At 39.3% G+C, this 20,496-nt stretch overlaps 2 protein-coding genes across 3 annotated transcripts in view; both read right to left on the reverse strand.

The window, feature by feature from the left end:
* Positions 1-11,629, reverse strand: part of LOC112971569 (membrane cofactor protein-like) — a 13,914-nt gene extending 2,285 nt beyond the window's left edge. Inside the window, exons 1-11 of one of the 2 annotated variants that reach the window (XM_026077135.1) lie at positions 11,508-11,629; positions 10,293-10,484; positions 9,193-9,295; positions 8,413-8,498; positions 7,778-7,984; positions 6,895-7,077; positions 5,712-5,900; positions 4,916-5,107; positions 4,556-4,582; positions 3,722-3,788; positions 1,752-1,857 (exon numbers count right to left, since the gene is read on the reverse strand). In XM_026077135.1, the coding sequence (XP_025932920.1) occupies positions 1,767-1,857; positions 3,722-3,788; positions 4,556-4,582; positions 4,916-5,107; positions 5,712-5,900; positions 6,895-7,077; positions 7,778-7,984; positions 8,413-8,498; positions 9,193-9,295; positions 10,293-10,484; positions 11,508-11,583 (1,413 nt within the window). In that variant the 5' untranslated portion in view covers positions 11,584-11,629 and the 3' untranslated portion in view covers positions 1,752-1,766. The remainder of the gene's footprint in view (positions 1-1,751; positions 1,858-3,721; positions 3,789-4,555; positions 4,583-4,915; positions 5,108-5,711; positions 5,901-6,894; positions 7,078-7,777; positions 7,985-8,412; positions 8,499-9,192; positions 9,296-10,292; positions 10,485-11,507) is intronic. The other variant, XM_026077136.1, reaches the window with a different exon arrangement.
* A 528-nt stretch (positions 11,630-12,157) lies between these two features.
* Positions 12,158-20,496, reverse strand: part of LOC112971645 — a 90,347-nt gene continuing 82,008 nt past the window's right edge. Inside the window, exons 98-109 of the mRNA XM_026077246.1 lie at positions 20,350-20,435; positions 19,399-19,578; positions 18,901-19,116; positions 18,564-18,746; positions 18,197-18,373; positions 17,438-17,620; positions 16,943-17,125; positions 15,093-15,272; positions 14,274-14,303; positions 14,040-14,115; positions 13,672-13,756; positions 12,158-12,882 (exon numbers count right to left, since the gene is read on the reverse strand). Coding sequence (XP_025933031.1) covers positions 13,675-13,756; positions 14,040-14,115; positions 14,274-14,303; positions 15,093-15,272; positions 16,943-17,125; positions 17,438-17,620; positions 18,197-18,373; positions 18,564-18,746; positions 18,901-19,116; positions 19,399-19,578; positions 20,350-20,435 — 1,576 coding nt within the window. The 3' untranslated portion in view covers positions 12,158-12,882; positions 13,672-13,674. The remainder of the gene's footprint in view (positions 12,883-13,671; positions 13,757-14,039; positions 14,116-14,273; positions 14,304-15,092; positions 15,273-16,942; positions 17,126-17,437; positions 17,621-18,196; positions 18,374-18,563; positions 18,747-18,900; positions 19,117-19,398; positions 19,579-20,349; positions 20,436-20,496) is intronic.

Here is a 20,496-nt window from a genome sequence, read left to right on the forward strand (position 1 = left end):
GGAAAAAAAAAAAAAAAAAAAAAAAGACCCAAGGACTAGAACAGCATTTGATCCAAATGGATCATTTCAAGTGATGAACATGAACAGACCGTGCCAGAGTATTACCAGGAACTGAACCCAGACAGAACAGGCCACAGGATTCCTAACTAATCTGGACTGTATCACAGTCTGAATGTTAGCTGAATATTAGTTTGTGAGACTTTTGATTTTGTAGTCCACTAAGAGTAAATTTACAATATTTAAACAAATGAGGATTCAAATTTTTAGTTACATCCATGACTACTTACACCATATATTTTCACATTCCTGAATTACGTTGGCGGGGAGGACAGGACAACAACACTTCTGCATTATTACTCAAATATAGGAGTTCCCAGGTACCAAAAGACAAAATTCAGGAATTTGTAGCATGTACACATACCAACTGTTGGTATGTCATTCCAATTTCTCTTATCAGTCACGTGCAAAAGGGAAGACTGTAAATAGAAATTCTTAATTCTTTTTTTTTTTTTTCCTCCACTCTCCAAAAATAAGATTAGTTTTCYGGGTTAGATAGCCTTATCTCAATTAGAAAAATCTTACTTCAGAGACAAACACTATATTTCTTAGTTCATATATTATTTTGGAAGAAACTCCAGGCTGAAGTTTTATATATGCCATCTCAAACTTAGCAAAAATACAGAAAGGTCACTTAATCTTAAAATAAAAAATCAAGACTATGCATTTAAAGACCTTTGCATTAATTCAGAATAAGAGACCTAACATTCCAATAATTACCTTCTCACAATTGGTGGAATGGAATAAAGTAACACAAAGATATTAGCTTAGAAAAACAACTATAGTACAAACTCAGACCATTAAGGCAGTAATGACAAAATTCTAACAAAGTACGCTCAAACTAAGCACATAAATCTGTGCTGCTGTAACAAGGTTTGAAGAGTCAGATTTTTTTAAAAAGGCTAATTTGGACTCTACAGAAATGCAGGAGCAATCATAATTGCTGTCAAATGCATCTGACTACTGGACTAAGCAGTAGTTAAAAATACAGGAGAGGAAAATAATTCCAGACAAGCAACTATATTTTGGGCCTTTTTAGGACTACAGAACTCCAAATTTGAAAAACAAATCAGCTCTTTATACATAGGTTTAAGAGATCTTGTTTGCATCTTCATTTATTTTTCTTAGAAAGTTGAAAATGAATCAGAAATTCTGAAAGACACATAATCTGGTTTCATCTGAAGGGATGCATGCTACCATTACAATACTAGTATCTGCATGAGGGGGAAAAGTAGTTTCCAGCTCCAGTAGTCTTCTGATTGCAGAAAACAGTATCATTAGTTAGCAAAAGCAAGACACCATTGGATTCCATTCCACATTACAGTCTGGTGCTTAAACATGGAGCATTACTGAAACACATACAATATTCTACTGAATAAGTACATGGTTTCTACCTTACAATAAAAAGTTAACTCATTTTTTAAAAGGCAACTCAAAACTAAGATTTGTGATATGCAGTCACTCAAAGCTATCATTTAGGGTACCAAATGACAATTCTCTGGGTAGAGGTAACATACCCTGTTCTCCTAGAATAAGCGCACAGGGAAAGAGTGGCACACAATATAACCTTTTCTACAGGAAACCACTGTTCACAGCTAGTTAGATTCCACACTTCCCCTGAAATTCAGGGTAYACCATAAAAAAAGACACTTAAGCGTCATTGCAAATGTCCAAATTAAGTGGAATGCATATACCTTTTTAAGTTTCAATTAATTCATTTGTGCAGAGTCTTCCGTCTCAGATGGCACATTAGTTTTTAAAATACATGTTTCCTTGCAACTTTCATCAACTGTATACGAGCTGAACAGCAGAAGGGGGAAAAAGGTCTAATTGAATATTCTGTAAAACTGGTAGATTAAACACAAAAGAAAAAAGAGAGCGGGCAAAGAAAGATTTTTGCTGTAACGTGAAGACTACAAGCCAGCCAGGATGAGGTACTGGTACCACAATGGTTTGTAAAGGCTCAGGTAATTCAGGAATCCAACAACACTGGGAGATTTAGGCCTTAGTAAAAGGAGATTAAAATATTTTCCTTGTCTGAAAGCCCAATCTAATTTCAGATATTCCTAGTGAGGAAGCTCAAGGAAAGCACTGGATGCAACAAGACTTTTCATAGAGTAAAGTTTTCAGGAATATGACATTCTTTAATTTGTAGTGCTATTGCTTTATACCTCACTTCCTCTCTCCACACTGAGAGCTCTCTCCCCAAATGAGGGCAGAAAGTGCTGCCACACTACTATCAACTCCCAAATATTGATACTCAAGCTATCCAGGTTGCAGATTATCCAAGCCACAGGTGAAAAGCAAACGCAGCAGCACAGAGGAATACAGCCACAGACACTCTGCTTCCAGGGCCACACTGACCCTTGAAATGATACTATACTGCCTATATGGAGATTACTAAGACTACAACCTTAATGTATCTAAGCTAGCTTCAGGACTCCCCCAAGTAGGACTGTGCGCACTGCAGTGCAAATGTAACTATAGTAGTAATTCTTCTGGTTTGCTTTACTGAAAGCATCCCTTCCACTGTCTCACGCACTCCAGACATCTTTTGACAAAATCTGCTGGAATTTAAACCAATTCTGGCAAGATGCACACCTCTGCACATCATAACATTCTAGATGTATCAGCTAACTTGCTGTCTCGAGTATTTTGTCTGTTACCAACTATTTCTCCAACAAAACAGTTTTTTTCCCCCCAAGAAGTTAAAATAAGACATCACTGCAAGAAGCAATGCACAAAAAAAGAGCCATTTAAATCTTGTTCCCCTCCTGCCCATGAGAAGCATACGTTATAACCGGTTGTTTTAAAGACAAAGTTTGAAAGGCCCTGTATGCTTCATTAAAAACAAAAGAATATTGCTACTTATGCAGCTAATATTTTACAGCTGGCTTTACAAGTCTTTAATGTAGGGTCACCAATCATTGCTGCTGCAGGAGAAAAAAAAAAATGAAGTGGATCCACAGATTTCACATTCTACTAGCAAAGCTGACTACTTGTTTTTTTGAGCAGTGTAGTAACATTGCTTTAGGTCAAAATTTCTTTTGTTTTCCTTGTAATTAAGCCCATATGATTTTATGCAAGTTCTTTCTGGTACAAAAYGTGAACACACTGGTAGAAGAGAGGAGGAAGAAGAGAGGAAGAGAAGAGAGGAAACTCCTCACTTCACTCCTAAGGCTTCCAGTTCATTTAAACCACCCTGGCTCTTAAAACCTATGGAGATCTTCCCTAGTGATTCCAGAAACTATTCAGGCAGCAAAATAAAACAGACTAAGCTCATACAAGCCAATACTACACTGCTTTTAAGATGGGAACTGGCACATTTTAGAGCAGACACAGACATTCCTTTCAGAGTTAAGTATACCTAGTCAAGTGTAAGCCTAAGGATGTTATTTTTCTTTGAAATCAGCACAAGCGTTAGTTAGCAGTTTATCTGAACAACGGATACAAAAATAAAGTCAAATGTATTGTTAAGCACTTTAGCTTTCCATCAGCTGCTGGGATAAGCTCACATAGAACCCCAGAACATTTTAAAAAGAAAAGGCAGGTAAGGCTCAAGAAACTTACACACTTGTTAGCACTGCTCTTGCACAACACACAGAAATTGGCAAAAAAAGAAAAAARRAAAAAAAAAGAAAAAAGAAAAAAGAAGTTTACTCACCCTTTTTGTGAAAAGAATATCTTATAGACCCAGAAGGCTGCCAGCAACACCAGAATTGCCACAATCACTTTAGGAAGAATTAAAAAAAGCCTTAGAATGATAAAGATCACCACTACAGTTCACAAAAAAAGAGCCTCAGAAATTAGCAAAATAGCAATGTCTTCACCCTCCTGCCAGTCCTATCCAGCACCCTCCCCTTCCAACACTTAAAATATGCATGGCTTATTTCACAATTACATCTTTGATGCTTTACCCAAGACTTTTCAAGACAATTCAGTTCAAGGACAGTGATCACCAAGATGGCAAAATCCAACCAGCTTAAAAACATTAAAACAGATGTCATAACATCCCAACATTAATTTTTAGAATGTGTTTATAAGAAAGTGGTGGAAGAAGACCACATTCATAAAAGTAGTCTTAAAAAACTGGATTACAAATGCGAGGAAGATGGAGGAAGCAATTTGTTGACTAAGCCCAGTTATTTATCTATTGAGAATTTCAGCAAACCCAAAGCATTCTCCACATTTTAGACACAGAAGTATATTTCCTGCTCTGAAGAGTTTACAAAACTGACAAAGTTGTGCCTTTGCAATCTGATGCATCACATATGACAAAAAACTCATTTCACATAAAATTGATTTATAATTGCTAAGTAATGTTAATTTTTCTTGAACTGTGCAGCATTAGAAGTAAACAAGCAATTTTAAAAAGAACAAAACTCAAAAATCATGTTACATTACTGCAGTCACAGGCGATGACCAAAACCAGAACATCAATTCCATATAAAAAATATAATCTGGATCGTATCTTGCTCAGGTTTTATCAGATACTTACCACAGATGATGACGATAACATACACACCTAAAAACAGAGTGAATCAGTATCAAAAGTGGAACATGTGCTTCTTATTCAAACATATTATATAAATATACGCTCAAGGTTATTTCAAATAGATCAAGCACTTTTGTCAACACAAGCCTTGTAGCAGGCCAGTTTATATCATAACATCTGTTATAGCCTGCAATATTCCTGTTCTTACATGGATTTTACCAAAATCTATTTTTCCTCATGTCAAAATAAAGAGAGAAGTTTGCATTAAATGACTTCTAAATACAAAAGCATGTCCCCAAGAAGTAAACCTTCTGTTACATGCACTTTTTTATTCTAATGGAAACTCTTGCAGTTCATACTTACTTAACTGGCAAGTTGGTACTTCAGGCATCCACCTGTTTTCTCCAATATACTGAATATTAGCTTCACCATGTAATGTGTAGCCTGCATAACATTCAATTGTAATAATATCTCCTACAGAATATGAAGATTTTAATCCAGCAATTACTCTACCATGACTAATGTCCGGATTGGAAGCAGAAACTATAGGTCCACCTGGAAAAAAGAAGAATAGAGTCCAACTATAGAGCTGGTACATGAAGCAGATTCAAGAGGTTGTCATCAAAAAAAGCCCCACATTTGTGCTAGTATCAGAAGCTTAGTCAATCTCAAAGACACTTTATATCAAAAGGTTTCCTGCTTCCTAGAGGCTGCAGATACTTCTGTTGATGGACATGTTTTAAAGACACACATTAACAGAAATATACATCTCAACTTCATTGGAACAGCTGCAGCAAAGTAATGATAACCTTTCCATCTATATTGTAACCAGTGCTCACACRGTGCAAACTGTGGTTAGTATAAGGTCTGTCATTGTCAGAGGAAGAATCTTCAGAACACTCTCAGAACAGTGTTTCACACTGCCTTTTGAATTTTATCACTTTCTTTAAACAAATCTAAGACTAAAAAAGGACTACAGCTATGCCCCAAACCCCTCTCAGTTGCTCAAATCCTACCCCAAAACACTCGCAGCCTGTTAGAATCCGATTCTTCCTATCTGGGCATGCTGACAGGCCTCTGACTTTCAGGCATTGCACATTACTACATCAGACACTTGGAACTCATCACACTGCCCATGATTTACATGATTTTTACTCACATTTGCAGTTTTGCAATGAACTCCATGTATCACTTCCATCACACGTTATTGTCATCTCTCCAACGCCATCAGGAAAAGCGCAGTGAGTATTGCATTTTACCTGAACAGACTCTCCTTTTCCATACATAGATTTCAGTGGAATTATTTCTCCATCTGTGATCTCCGGGGCACCACATACATCTTCAGTAACTGATAWATATTTTCAAAAGTGAGTATATGGATAATAAACTTTTAATGTTTTATAACACATTAAGTCACTCAGCCTTTGTATGAGAAAATAAATTAGCTCATCTGAAGTGTTAAAATTCTACCATATCTATACCACAAATCTAAGTATAAAGGTTTACTTGAGAAGACTGCTAGAAGACTCTTCACTGCAGGTGTTCTTTAAGGGAATATGGTCTTATGATGCAGTAACTAAGAAATCTGTATCTATTGCTTAATAATTTTTGTAAGCTCTAGAATCATTCCCAGGTGCCTTATCAGACTCATTCATTATAGAAAACTCAAACATACTCTTTGCAGGAGTGATCTGCATTCTCAGGACCTTATTATTAGAGAGCACATGTAAGAAATTCTCCCACTGTTCTTCACAACAGCACTCCCTCTTCCTCTGGCATAAAGAGGTTACACAAAGTCCTCTGCAATGTCCCCAGCCCTGCAAATTAGTTCTGACTTAATAGTTGCCTGGTCAACCTCTAACAACATACTGCACACCATACAAGACACCTCAAAAACACTGGTTGAAGACTTGGGTAAGAGAGAATCGATACAGAACTGTAATAATTTAGATCACTCTGGGAGGACAATAYAGATTTCTTCATTGTGCATAATCTTAGTCCTTTCTATCAGAATTCAGGAACGCTCATCTTTTCTCCTGTATTTCTGTATGAAATGACCAGAACAAACAGCATGATACTATTATGATACAGTAACATCACAGTATGCCCATGACCCAACCTCTATATGCATGCCTGTAACTCAATCCATTCTTACCTGTAAAATCTTACTAGTAAGAGTCATCATAACACCTAAAACAGTTGTCTGTAGGTGAGACTCTGCATCAGCTTCCTTAGCTTCAGATTTCAAAGTACAGTGTAATAATTTTAAATTTTAAGAAGGACAGACTTACAACATTCTCAACATACAAAAAGGAAAGTCAGATTCCTATTTAAAGACTTACTTTTTTCACAAGTTGGTTTTGGGGGATGCCAGGTGCTATCTTCTTGACAGGTAACTGTCTTGCTTCCAACCATGAAATAGCCTGGATCACACTCAAATGTAATCGAGTCCCTTATGCTATAGGAAGGCCCAAATCCAGTTAGTTTTTTTCCATGTTGAACTTTCAGGTTATCACATTTGACCACTGAAACAGGTAAGAGAAAAATATAGCTTTGATACATTTGTTAACAGTATCATTATATTAGACATTGCATCCTCTTACTCCATGTAAGGAAGTTTGTTTGTGGTTTTTTTTTAATCTAATTGCTCAAACAGTTTTGGAGGGGCTTTATAAGAAAGTTTAAGATTTTTCATCTGCAAAGCACAGGCTTTATGCTTCCCAGGCTTTACACTTATTTCTGCACTCACATAGTAGCTTTGCTGAGAAAAAGTGTTCTTCCTTCTCTTTTTACTATCCATAACGGAACTCAGGCATTCTTGCTCTTTCAAATTTTTCTTCAACTACTCAGGCTTTAGTCTCTCAGTTCTTTCACTYTGTTCTTGTCACTTCTATCAACTGTATGCTTGCATTTTCAATTTTAACTTAAGTTTTAAGTTTGTCGGTCACATTTTGTGAAACAATCAATTGATATCCATAATGCAGTTGATTTGATTACCATTGGAGCTATATCAATTAATAGCAGCAGAAGATCTGTTCCTTCTTTTCCATAGGAAAGTCCATTTCTCACCCACCCCCCCCACCTCCCCACCCCATCCCACCTCCAGGAAAGGCACATTCAAGTTTGAGTCACATAGGCTATAACAGAGAAAATTAAAAAAAAAAAAACTAACAACCTTTACATTGTGGAGGTGGTCCANATATTAAAAAAAAAAAAACTAACAACCTTTACATTGTGGAGGTGGTCCACTCCAAATTCCATTTTTGTCTGCATCATATGTGCAGAAAATAGAATCCGGGCCAATTAGTGAGAAGCGATCCATGCCTTTTGGTACATCATCACACCTGTAGGTTACTGTTGTTTGATAAACATAGCTATCTGCTTCACTGTAGCTCCCATTGGCTATACTTGGAGGTGGTTCACAWGGAATTTCTAGAAATAAATGAAATAAATTAGTTGACAGAATTTTACTGTTACTTTACTTTACCTCAGAAGGAAAAAAAAAAATCCTTGATTTTCAAGTAATTTCATTTAAAATCTGGCATAAAGCCATTTCTAAGAGTTACAGTTACAGCTACAAGCTACAGTTACAACTACGAGCTAACTGTGGTCGCTTAGAACAGGGAGTCACAATTTCAAGATGACTTTGACTTTAACCAACATGCATTAATTATCATAATGACTGAAATTTTTCAGTAGTCATTCTTCAAATACACATCTTGAGTAGTTCAAAATAAAAATCAGTCCTATTTCACGGCCATTTCTTACACCAGTAAATTCATTTTACTGCACAGTCTGTACAGCTGTTTTTAATGAGCTACCATCATCTGGTAAACTTAAACATGGTAGTGTTTACTCACGTTCACAGAAAGGGAGATCTTCACTCCAGCCAACACCTTTATCTTTAATTACACAGGTAATTTCATTAGTTCCACGTAATCTGAACCTAGACAGATGAAAATTTTTAAAGAGGTGGAACTTAAGAAATCACTTATTACTCCAACAAGCASCTAGAAGCTTTGTTTATATAATTGTCTTCTACCAAAATGGGGGAACAACACACCATATTTTTTGTTGTAATGAGAATGGAATMTTAAAAGATTTTGCCAACAATCTCAACTTTGAAAACAAAAAAAAGAGCAAACGAGAAGTCATTAAAGAAATGGCTAGAGGTCTTGTGGTTTTAAGATGTGTACCCACTAATGCTGATGCCTTTAAGTTACTAATACTAAACAAATAAGCTGTTAAAAGGAAGCGGAATAAAACCTGGCAAAAGGTTAGCAGTTTTGACTTCATTTGTTATAGGACAGGGACAGGTGAGCTATTATTCAATATAATAATCAAGTACAGTAGATAGTCATTTCCCCTTCCATAGGAGCATTAAAAAAAGTCATTAGAGATAACACTATAGGTTTCACTCYGCAGAATCCTACTAAAAAGCTTAAGTCTTAGTTGATGCTAACAGCAAGTTGAACTAGGGAACTAATTCAGGTTTTGTTGTGCTTTAGTTTGCTCCAGGTAGGATTTAGGAGACATTTCAAGTCAGAACGTTAATGGAATCTGCATAAGAAAATTTGGGTTTGGTTCAAATCTGATCTAAACAGAAAAAGAAAGAATAATCATTCACTTAAAATCCTTACCCATCTTGACAAGAAAAAGTAATTTTTGAACCAAATTTAAGATTAAAATCTTCCATATGAACAGAACCATGTTCTAAGTCTCCTGGATGACGACAACTTCTCTCTGGGGAAAAAACAAAAACAACCTTACATCTTTTGCAGTTATATACAAAGACCAAGTCTTTGGCATCAACTGCCCTTAAAGTCAGCCTTCAAATCACAAATCTACTGCAGGAGTCTTCTGTTTGGAGGAGCTGTCTACAAGCATTTAAAAGAACACTCAAAAGATACCTTCATTATTTTGCAGTGATGACTACCTAAAAGATCTGATGACACACTGACAGTCTAGCAGTTATACTTAGTCTCTTATACTAACTATGAAGGTTTAATTTTCTACTTAAGTATCAGCTACACCAGTTATGATTTCAAACTATTTAGTCYATAAGGAGTGGATATCATGCTTAGTGTTCTCTGGGAATTTAACCAGTATTTGTCCCTAAACCACTTTAGTCAGACATTCCACCCTCTCCCCAAGAGTATGTGTATATGAGACATCGCCATAAATAGAGCAGCTCTACTTTTCCAAAGTGTGTTGGTTATTGAGTCATCTATTTTTTTAATATAAATGTACACACACACCCCCAACACATTCCTCTGCAAAGTGCATTTAGCACTTTACCTAGTACTTCAGCCTGCACAGAAGGCAGTTAAAAGAAAAACAGAAAATATCGACTGCTTTCATTAAGTTACAATTCCTTCTTGGTTTTGGTCATTTAATTACTGAAGATTCATTAGGTATTAACGAAATCTTTACTATACTGAAACAATGCAAGCTTTTCCACTAGTGTCAAGATCATAAAGTTTCAGCTTTTCAGCTGAAAGTTTTTTCAGTTCTTTTTAAACATAAAAACACTTCTGTTTTAATTTTTTAGACCTGGATCTGAATATTAGCATATTGAAGAAAATTGTCATACATATTTAAAAAAAAAATTAAAGCAATAGCATTTCTCAAGTTTTTTTTTTTTTATATAAGTTATTAGAAAATATTAATTCTAGCCAGGAAATAACTGAAACTGTCAATTAACAAGGGGAAAAAGGAAAAGAGCGCATGCATGCATTACCTGTACAGAACTGCTCAGTTTGTGACCACTTTAAGTCTGAACCACAAACAAGAGCCATTGACTTTCCAGGGATTCGCATGTACCCCGGACGGCACACGTATGACACTGTGGTTCCAACAGGAAAGCTCTTCTTTGTTTTGAAGCTGTCCTCAAGCTCCGCATAATGAAATCTTTCTGGAGGTTCACAGATGCCTGTCAGAGTAAGAGGAAAGAAAAAGCAATACGTAACTTTATCAACAAGAGGAGATACAAGCTGAAGCACAGTGGCATGAAAGCTAGGTTAGTCTAATAAGCTTTAAGGATGCATCGGTATGTCAAAAAAGTGATGTTAATAGCCGGAGCTATTTTTATATATATATATTTATATTTATAAAAATATATATTATATATATATTTTTTTTTAGTTTATATTTTAATTACATCTAACGTCCACCTCTAACACAGGTCACTTATTCATTTGTTTTCTCAAGTTCCTCTTTAGCATCCTGCCTAGGCGGTGCAGTTTCTTTCAGTCCACATTGTCTGCCTTAYTCCTGTAGTTAAACAATTACTTAATTCATCGTATACACTAAAATACCCACTTATATCACTTGGGTGGTGGTGTGTGGGGGGGTTAATTTCCCTTCCTAAGACCAAAGGCCAAGCTCGCCCAGGCAAGCAAGCACCAGAAGACGACGAAGCGCAGTTCGAAGCCGGGTGCGCGCTGCAGTGGGGACCTCGGGAAGGTTTTTACACAAAATAAACCCGAGGATGCGCCTTGGTGGATCAACGCCCCGCGGAGGCCTCAGGAAAACGTATTTAGGAGCCCGTAACCGAGGCACCGGTGTCGGATCCAGCCGGCCCTTGCGGGGCTTGAAGGCCACAGCGGATTCGGGCAACGCGCATCTGGGACAGTTTCCTTTGCGGCTAATATTTGCGTTATAACTTGAAGACTTGCCAAAGCGTAACAGGAATTTAGGGCCAGGTACGCAGACCTAATTCCGCTTCAACCTTCCAAAAAAAAAAAAAGAAGAAGAAGAAAAGAAAGCACGAAAGTGAGGGGTGGAAAGAGCCCCCTGTTCTGCCGCACGGGCTTCCCGCTCCTCCGCCCGCGGCGGCAGCGTCCCGCGCAGCCCGCGAGCGTTTCCACCGCCGCCCCCAGCCGCTTCCTCCCCGCGGCCCGCGAGGGAGCCGCCGCCGCCCCGGCCCCGGCCCCGGCCCCGGCCCGCTGCTCACCCTTGGCCGGCGCGAGGCCCAGCGACGCCAGCAGCAGCGCCAGCAACACCAGCCCGCGGCACCGCGGCGGCCCCATGGCGACGGCAACGGCGCTAGCGCTGGCGGCAGAAGAGGCCGCTCCACGCCCCTCAGGCAGCGCCGCGGCCGCCACGGCGCATGCGCCCCGCCCCATGCGCCCCGCCCATCGCGCATGCGCCGCGCCTCCCCCTTTTCTCTCAGCGGGCGGCCGCCGACATGGCGCCGCTTCCCGCCGCTGCGGAAGGGCGGCGCGGCCCGGCGGGAGGAGAAGGGAAGCGAAGCGCAGCGCGGCCCTTTCTCCGCGGCTGCCGCCGCTGTGGGGGACGGGGCAGCAGAGGCCCCGGCGGGAGGCGGCCGCGCTGAGGGGCCGAGGCCCGGCGGCAGCCGCCCCGCGCCCGCGGCAAAGGGGAAAACCTCCAGAGGTTTTTCCTGGTGCGCTCTGGGCGCTGGTAAAACGGTTAAAACAGCTAAATATCAGTGAACCTGCCCGTGTGCTGCGCTGGGGTGAACAGCCCGGCTCCAGGGCCCTTTCGCTGCTTCGAAGAACAAACCACGTTTGCTGCGCCAGGCAGTATTAAAATACTCAATTCTCAAGAAACTTGAGAGACAAAAACAACCCAAAGCAATTACCGTGTTAGGTTCTGCTTTTATTAGGTTAAATGTCCGTAGAGATATGCTACAAATGAGTATTCCTGAAGGAGAATGCTGATTAAGGTCYGCTGATGCCGTGTAAGCTTGCTGCGGTGCTAATACAGTTACAATGCGAGAGTAGGCAGCCTTTGCAGATTAACTGGTGTCCTGAAATAACGGCTCTTCAGAGTAAATTATTTCAGGAGAAAAAAAAACAACCCACTCTACCCGTCCTTGGGAGCAGCTTGCTTGTAATGACCGCTTGTAACAAGAACTGTCATAGCCATTATTCCCTTTCACTAAGCAGCCATAGAAAACCTCTTGAATTATTTATTTCTATCTACTTCCAGGCAAAATTATAACAATCTTGATTGTTTAAGGAATTCTCACTTCCATGCAGAGGTGCAGGAATGCTTCTGTGCATCTTGTTCATCTCAGGAGTTTGCAAATGAAGGAACCATTCTTCATCAGATAGCAGGAGTACAAACAAAAGTCTCTCTAAAGCAGCATTTGTACTGTGCACAGTTCGAACGTGGTTAGAACCTTACAGCAATTTAATTAATGGAAGCAGAAGCAGCAATAACTTCAATTCTGTGGTAAAGTGCTTTTTTTCGCTACAGAATTTCAGTCTCAAAGAAAGTGACCAAAGCTTCCATGTAATCTGCAGCCAGTTTCTTTTGCATAGAGAACCAGTCATGTCAGGCTAGTGAAACCAAAGGTCTCCTGCCTAGAAAATACAAAAAGACACACTGGTGTTAAAACTAAATTGGACTCTCTTGGTTTTGTGCTAACATCTAGAGATTATATCATAATTTATACTTAGGGATGGAGGAGAGAGTACTTTGTGTTTCAGCGGCAGAGACTTTCTCAAACCAGTCTTTACAAATAAAAAGGGGAAAAGAGCTAATGTTTTCAGATTACATTTTGTAGTCAAAAATGGTTATGTTCAGCATGCTGATAACAGTGAAGATTAATTGTTATCTGCAATACACATTCAGGGTGGAAAGCAGACTCACTTGTAAATAAAACTGCCATTGCAATAAACGTTAAAGCAAGCAGAAAACCAAAAGACCCATTTCAGTGTGCTTGTCATACTACAGTACTGTTAAAGTAGTTGTTTAGAGAGCAAGCTTTCCCATAATCCTTACAAACAAAAGCTGGTGTATGTCAGAAGCAAGGCATAGTTTGAAAGTCTGACCCAAGAACTTATGTCTTCAGATTATGGAAAAGGAAATGCAGACGTTGAGGGTAGTGTCTGGAACATTGTCTGGATTCAGTTATCTAGATTTCAGGTGAAGTGTATGGAATTCAAAATATGTTCTGAAAGGTGTCACGAAGAAAAATAAAGAGTGCTCATGTTTAAAACCCGCTCTCTTATTTATACAGCAAAACATCTCACCAGAAGACTGGGGGAAAAGAGTTTCAGAAAAGAGTTTTCTACTTGAATTACTATATTAGAACAACTCAGATGTGCGACCATAACTGATGTTTTATGTTGAGGAATATAAATCCATACCTGCTATGGGACACACGAATATTTCTGTTCAGTTATATGGTCCACAGGGGTACGGTGCCCATAGTTTTCGTATGTATGATAATAGCTAAAAGATAGAGAAGAAAGTAAAAATAGTAAACTATATTAGTTTGTAAAAGAGCACTCATATCTATTTCCTTTTAAGAAGAGAGTCTTGGAAGTAAAATGACATAACCACACAATTGATTCCAGGTTGTTGAGCCTTGTGCAGTTTGCATGTTTGAGTTAAAGATACAAAAGTACAGGATCCAGGCACATTCTGACAAATAATTCATTTAAGTGTTTTGCCTGTATAAAACTTGGGACTTGACAGTGAAGGAAATGAATGAATGTTCAGAAGGTTGCCTTACCCTTCCTTCTGCTTCGAAATAATTTTCCAGACAATGCCCACACCGAGGAGAAGCAGGACTCCTGCAGCTGCAACCCCTGAGAGAGAACACATACTATTACTGTTCTTTATAAAGCATATCAGCTCAACTGAAATAGCCAGCTCTTCTCTTCTAGTAAGTAGAGGGAAATAGCACCACTGAGGCCACTGTATAAAGCTGAAGATATGGCCACAAAAATGTTTCTAAGCTACTTACCTAGGCCTACTGAGCTAGACTGGTGTGAAGCTAAAGGGAAGAGAAAAACAAAATCAGCGAACCATTTTAATATAAAAAAATATGGTATTTCTCAAAATATGGTATTTCAGCTTTTACTGCCAAAGCCTAGAATACAGGATTTCTTAAAAATCTTATCATCATATACTTTCTTCATGCAGAAAGGCATTTGCATGTTTAAAAGGAAGATCAACAGCAATGAAGTCTAAAATTGTGCTGAATAACTGAGGAAGACAGTCTTGAAACTGCCCTGGTAAAATCAGCAACTTACTATTTTCTACTTCCATTGTAAAAATCAGATTTAAACAGACTTAAGAGGTCCTGGGAGCAGGCCACACAGTTGACTAAGATAGAATAATGATACTATATTTAGAAACTATCCTTTTAATGTTTTGGGTCACCTAAAGTTCATGAAATCTGTTTCTATTCTCACCTGTAGGATTCATTAACATACTGAAAAGAATTAACTCATTTAAACATAAACCAGGTAATATTCCAGTTTAGCAAAGCAGCTGTAAGCTGATTTATCATCCTTATTAGCCTAAATAGGGACTGGTGAGTCTTCTCCAGAAGGAAAATAAATATTTCTGCCTTATAATAATATATACTAGTTGAACTGCATCAAATTATAATAGTCAAGACACATCCATGCTCGATATAAGCAACAGAAATATGAATTTGTGCCTTCTTCTGTCTGCCTTCTGTCTGTAGCTAATCATTGCAAGCTTTTAAGGGAAGTACCAAAGCTGAATACATGCACTTGTCTGAACTTTACTTCATTTACATTTACATTTCACTTACCTAGTCTACAGGCTGGTACAGGAGGGTCCCAGCTGAAGTCCTCTTGACACTGAATCTGACTGATGCCTTCCAACATGTAACCATCATCACATTCAAGAGTGATGTTAGTCCCCAATCGATATGTATTTCCCATCATGGTTTTCTTAACACCTAGAACTTCTGGGAATACACATCTGATCTCTGAAATTAAAAATAACAAAAAAAGGATGTTTAATGGGAGGGAATATAAAATAGGAGATGTACAATTGCAGGTCTTTTAAGGCATTGTTCTTGAATTGTTTCTGAAAGTAACCAGAAAATAATTCTTATTCCAAAGTGTGGTTTGTTTTTTTGTGGCTGTAGAAGTGGGTATGTAATGATGAACTACTGACCACTGCAATCCGTGTGCCTTTGCTCTTACAAGAGTAATTGACCTTGATTTCAACTGTGAGGAGAATTCACCCACTGTTTCATACAGTGTTTTTGATCCACTACCTCCATGCTGTGTTGAGACCCCAAGTGGTGGTACTTTGGGAGAAGCCTGCCAGAGAGACATATTTTGCTGATACTGTGCTATCAAAACATTTAGAGAAGAAGTGAAGCAGTGAAGAAGTCTCTGAGCTTTAGATCAACTCTGTATAACTCGCTTCTAGTTTGTAAAATTCCTTTGCCCGTCAGGTATGTTACTAGGCATATTCACTTACAAAGTCTAGGTCGTTATTAATTAGTCTAGCCATCTAAGCTATTTATCCCACTGTTTTCAATGCAAGTGAACTAGTTATTTCCATTTAAGTGTCTAATCATTCTCAGTGGAAGCCAAAGGGCTAACATCAGCATGCAATTTTTAAGCTGCTTTGTTTTACACCTTACTTACATTCTTCTTTTTTAAACCATCACACCTAATAGTTACTAAGGACACTTCAAAACTATGAGAAATGTGGCATGACAGGGAGAATTTTTCTGCGAGACTGCTTTGTTTAAAGAGCCTGTGACTTCATTTACATAAGCATTTCATATGTTATTTCCTCTTATTGTTATCCCAGTGTGCTGCAATTCCTGAGTCACTGAGGTGGGTGCAGCTCTACCAAAGGAAGTGACATATGTTGGCAATGAAATTATTCCAGTGAATGTCCAGTTTTCAGTGCAGGAACACCCATACTAGGAATCTTGTCACATTCATGAGATTGCCTGTAGTCAAGTTTGCCTGATGACTGACCTTCACAGTGAGCTACACGGAAGTGCCAAGTAATAGATATAGTACAAAAGAAGCTTTTCCAATAAGGGAATAGTCAGGCTCACGTGTAATTTCCACCAAGAAAATTTCTCAGAGGTAATCACTGTCTTTGTTTCTTCTATTAGTCATACTTGGGGAGTGAGAGACACGAAGTGAAGGGAAGGGAAAAAGTTTCTACTAGTAAAAAACAGCTCTTAAAAGGTTGACTTACATGGAGGAAACGATATACAATTCATTCATAGCAACAAGAGCAGAGATGCAAACACACGCAAGAATTAATTAAAAATGTCTTCCAGAATTGCCTCCCACTGTACTCATATTCTTCTGACTTAGCTTGAGATTCCCATCCTCCTCCTTTACAATATCATACTCTTCACAGGGATATCAGAAAGTGGATAAATTCACAATAAACAGGTAACATAAATAACAGATAATTAACATTATCTAGCTATGATATGGAAGTGGTTCTCTAGCAAAATAAGGAGCTGGAATTCAGTGTTAGTAGGTGCAGATGTTTTTAGTACATAGATTTTTGCCCATGTATCTCTTTGGGAATTTCATTTCCTGAAGTAAAATGTATAGCCATGGCTGCCACCACCAGTTCCACGCAGCACAAGCAAACAGAGCACAAACAGACCTTCACACCGAGGAAGAGGCTGGCCCCAAGTTCCAGACTCCATGCAGTTAATGGAAGCATTCCCAATGAGTGAATAACCAGGATTACAGCTGTAGGACACAGATGCTCCATAGGGAAAAGTGTCAGAGATGTGGCCTATGAGCTTCCCATTGGTGATGTTTGGAGGATGGAGGCACTTCACAGCTGAAAATTTGGGGGAGACAAACAAGACAGCATTGAAATTAGGATCCCGATGGATTGCCAGAGAATAGCAATGACACTGTATGTTTGCAGCCTTGTTTGCTCCCGTGTAATATCTTCATCTAGCCTTAAAAACTGGTCTAGTAACCTTATAACTCCATCAGGTTTTGAAAAAGTGTATAAATTTGGTCTTGTTCTTAAAACACATTCTGGAGTAAAGGATACAGATTTAGTCTTTACACAAATCTCTCCCTAAGGCAAGTCRTATGTTAAGTGTCCTTTCCTCTTGGCTCTCTTCAACAAAAACAAACACACCTTGACAAACTGGAGAGGGATGGCTCCAGGCTCCAGCCTCTGTGCAATAAATGGATGCTGTCCCAATGAGAGAGAAGTCAGACTCACAGCTGTAGGTTACAGACATTCCAGGAGCAAAAACCACTGTTGCCAGGCCACTGTGCCACCCGTTGGCAATCTCTGGAGGCTTGGAACAATGCGGCGCTAAAGAGAGAGAAGTGCTAATTAAAACAGAGCTCATACAGTCAAGAGAGGAAACTTTCAGCATGCACGCTTGACTGTAAGCTCACTCCCACAGCAATGACACTAAAGTACAGAGCCAGCCCTGCCCAACCTTGCGCACTAATTTCACCCCAAACAGCTGTAAAGCATGTGGCATCAGTCAAATTTCTTCTTACACAATGAAACATTGCCCAGCACCATCTTTCCTGGTGTATCAGATAAAAAAAGTAGATAGTTCATATTTATAATGTGAATTCCACACTTGTGAGACCATCTTATTACAACACCCATACAAGTTCCTTACAGTTGGTGAAGCTGGCCTAAGCTCATTTTTAAGGAGTTCATTCTGAGAAACTGAGACACCAGATACTGCAGAGATAAGAATGGAAAAAATTAGGCTAGGCAGATAACTGCCTTCTCTCTCTCTCTCTCTCTCTCTCTCTCTTCATATCTAAACACTAGGCTCAGGATCTCTCTGGTCTCCTTTACATTCTGCCACACATTACGAGGAGTGATAAGGTCAAAAAGGATAGCCATCTAAGGATAATGCATGCTTACCTCCTTCACAGATGGGGAGTGGTGGATTCCAGGTACCTCCAGCCTGGCACTGGGATTCGTGAAGGCCCTTGGGGCCATCGTCACTGTTGCATTCAATCCTAACGATGTCTCCAGGTCTATAGAGAGACTCCAATCCAATTACTTTTCCATTCCCAACTCCTGGACTCACACAGCCAACTGGGGACAGTGAGAGTATAAAGAACCCATTAGATCGTGAACCTTGTACAACATAGAGAAGGGTGTTTGGCCACAGTCTTCTCTCTTTCTGCAATGGTGGAGTCTGTTAAAGCAACAGCTCATCTCAGAAAGTCCTTAGCCAAATATCACTGCTTGTCAAGAAGAATTAGTGAAAAGAGCATGAACACACCTTCACACCGAGGAAGGGGACGGCTCCAGATTCCATATGCTGTACAATGGATAGACTCATTCCCAATGAGGAAGAAGCCAGGCTTGCAGCTGTAGTGCACAAGTGCTCCTATGTCAAAAGTGTCTGAGAAATGCCTGCTGTGTTCCCCATTAGTAATGCCTGGGGGAGGCAGACACTTTACCACTGAAAAGGAGAGGAAAAAGATGAGAAGGTGATGCTGATCTCTGAAAAGAGTGATAACAAAAGAGTAAAACAGTGCAAGTACCCTTCTTCCCTGCAAAAAGCAGGGCAGGAGATAGTGTTTGACAAGTTTTGCCTTTTCTTATGATAGACCTACCTGGCTTTGTTGTGGTATCGGTAGGGTGATGATAGTATTTTGCCATTCCACCTAGATATAGCATTAAGAGTTTAAAATACACATTTTGTTGAACAATGCAATGTACAATTTTGCCTTTATTTTCTATCATCCTCCCTTTATATTTCATAATAAATTTCACTCTTCTGTGATAGTTAGTTCCTGCCATGAACCTATCAAGTTTCTTACTTTCAGAGAGTAAGGAGAACATGGATTATGGGCTGCAACAAACAGGGTGAGCAAAGAGCAAACTACATTTATACTTACGACATTGCCTTCAACCTGGCTCATCTCCTGTTTGAGAAGAGAGTAATAAATGAAAGGAAAAATTTCTTGTTTTTCCTTAAGGCAGTCAGTAAAGTACCTTGATTTGAGAAGAGGAGCAAGCAGACAGATATAGCCAAATTCAGCTTCAATGAGTTCCTGGCAGCAGTCAGGAAGGAAACAGCAACATGAACAGGTCAGCAGGCTGACACTTACCCCGTTCACAGACTGGCACAGGCGGGTCCCATGTTTTATCAGCTCTGCATTGAACTGTATGATGGCCTTGTAGGGTGAAGCCTTCATGGCACTTAAAGCTAACAGTATCTTCATATGTGTAGCTATTTTTATGAATGGATATTCTCCCATTCTGGATCTTTGGGACTGGGCATACCACCTCTGAAAAAGAAATTCATTATCTCAGAGGGGAAGGCATATGTATGCTAAAGATGATGCACATATAAAATCCATCCTGAACCTGCCACTGCTCCCCAGGGAGGTTCTCAGAGGTGTTTTCACAGGTATTACTCAGAGACACACAGAAGAATAATTTCAAGATTGCAGTTTTTTGAGTTCCTTGACGTACCCTAGGATTACCACATTATTTGTATATGTAAACATAGTATTGTGCCTGTAAACAGACTACTGCAACTCCATTCCAAATATGTATATTAAATGGCGTAGGAATCCATGAGGACTCTCTGTCATTCTCAGGACACAGTTTTACTATACCAAGCTCCTGCCTTCTAAAGCAATTCCATCTCAAGGAAAGACCACATCCTAATTGCAATGACCTTGGCATTTCTCCCTCAGGTCCCAACACTGCAAGACAATCTTGGAAGATGGTGCAGGACTTGGAAGATTCCCAGTATTGAGGAAGTTTCCCTCAGTATCCCACTCTTACTGTAGGAAAAACAGTTCTTCATTTATTATTAATGTTTGTGAAACAAAAAGGACGAGTCCCTGCTGGGATCTGACAACTCTTCTTCCTACATAACTCTGAAAGATCAAAAGATCACATCTAGAAAATTTTTAGAAGAAATCAAACAAGCAAGCAAAACAAAACTATCCTAGAGGAATATTATGCTTAAAAAGCCTTATTCCTCAAGACTTTAATTTTAAGGACTTCATTTGGCAATTCTGGGCTGAAACTAGACATGACCTACTTACTCTGGCAAATGGGAGGAGCACCACTCCATGCAACAAGCGTTCCAAAAATGTCACATCGCCTCTGAGACTGTCCAACTAGTTCGTGCCTGGAAGGGCACAGAAGGAAATGTCAGTTGATACCAAGTCATTTAGTTTGGATTGTGCACT

The sequence above is a fragment of the Apteryx rowi genome, unplaced genomic scaffold, assembly GCF_003343035.1.
Source record: "Apteryx rowi isolate R43461 unplaced genomic scaffold, aptRow1 scaffold_45, whole genome shotgun sequence".
Taxonomy (NCBI): domain Eukaryota; kingdom Metazoa; phylum Chordata; class Aves; order Apterygiformes; family Apterygidae; genus Apteryx; species Apteryx rowi.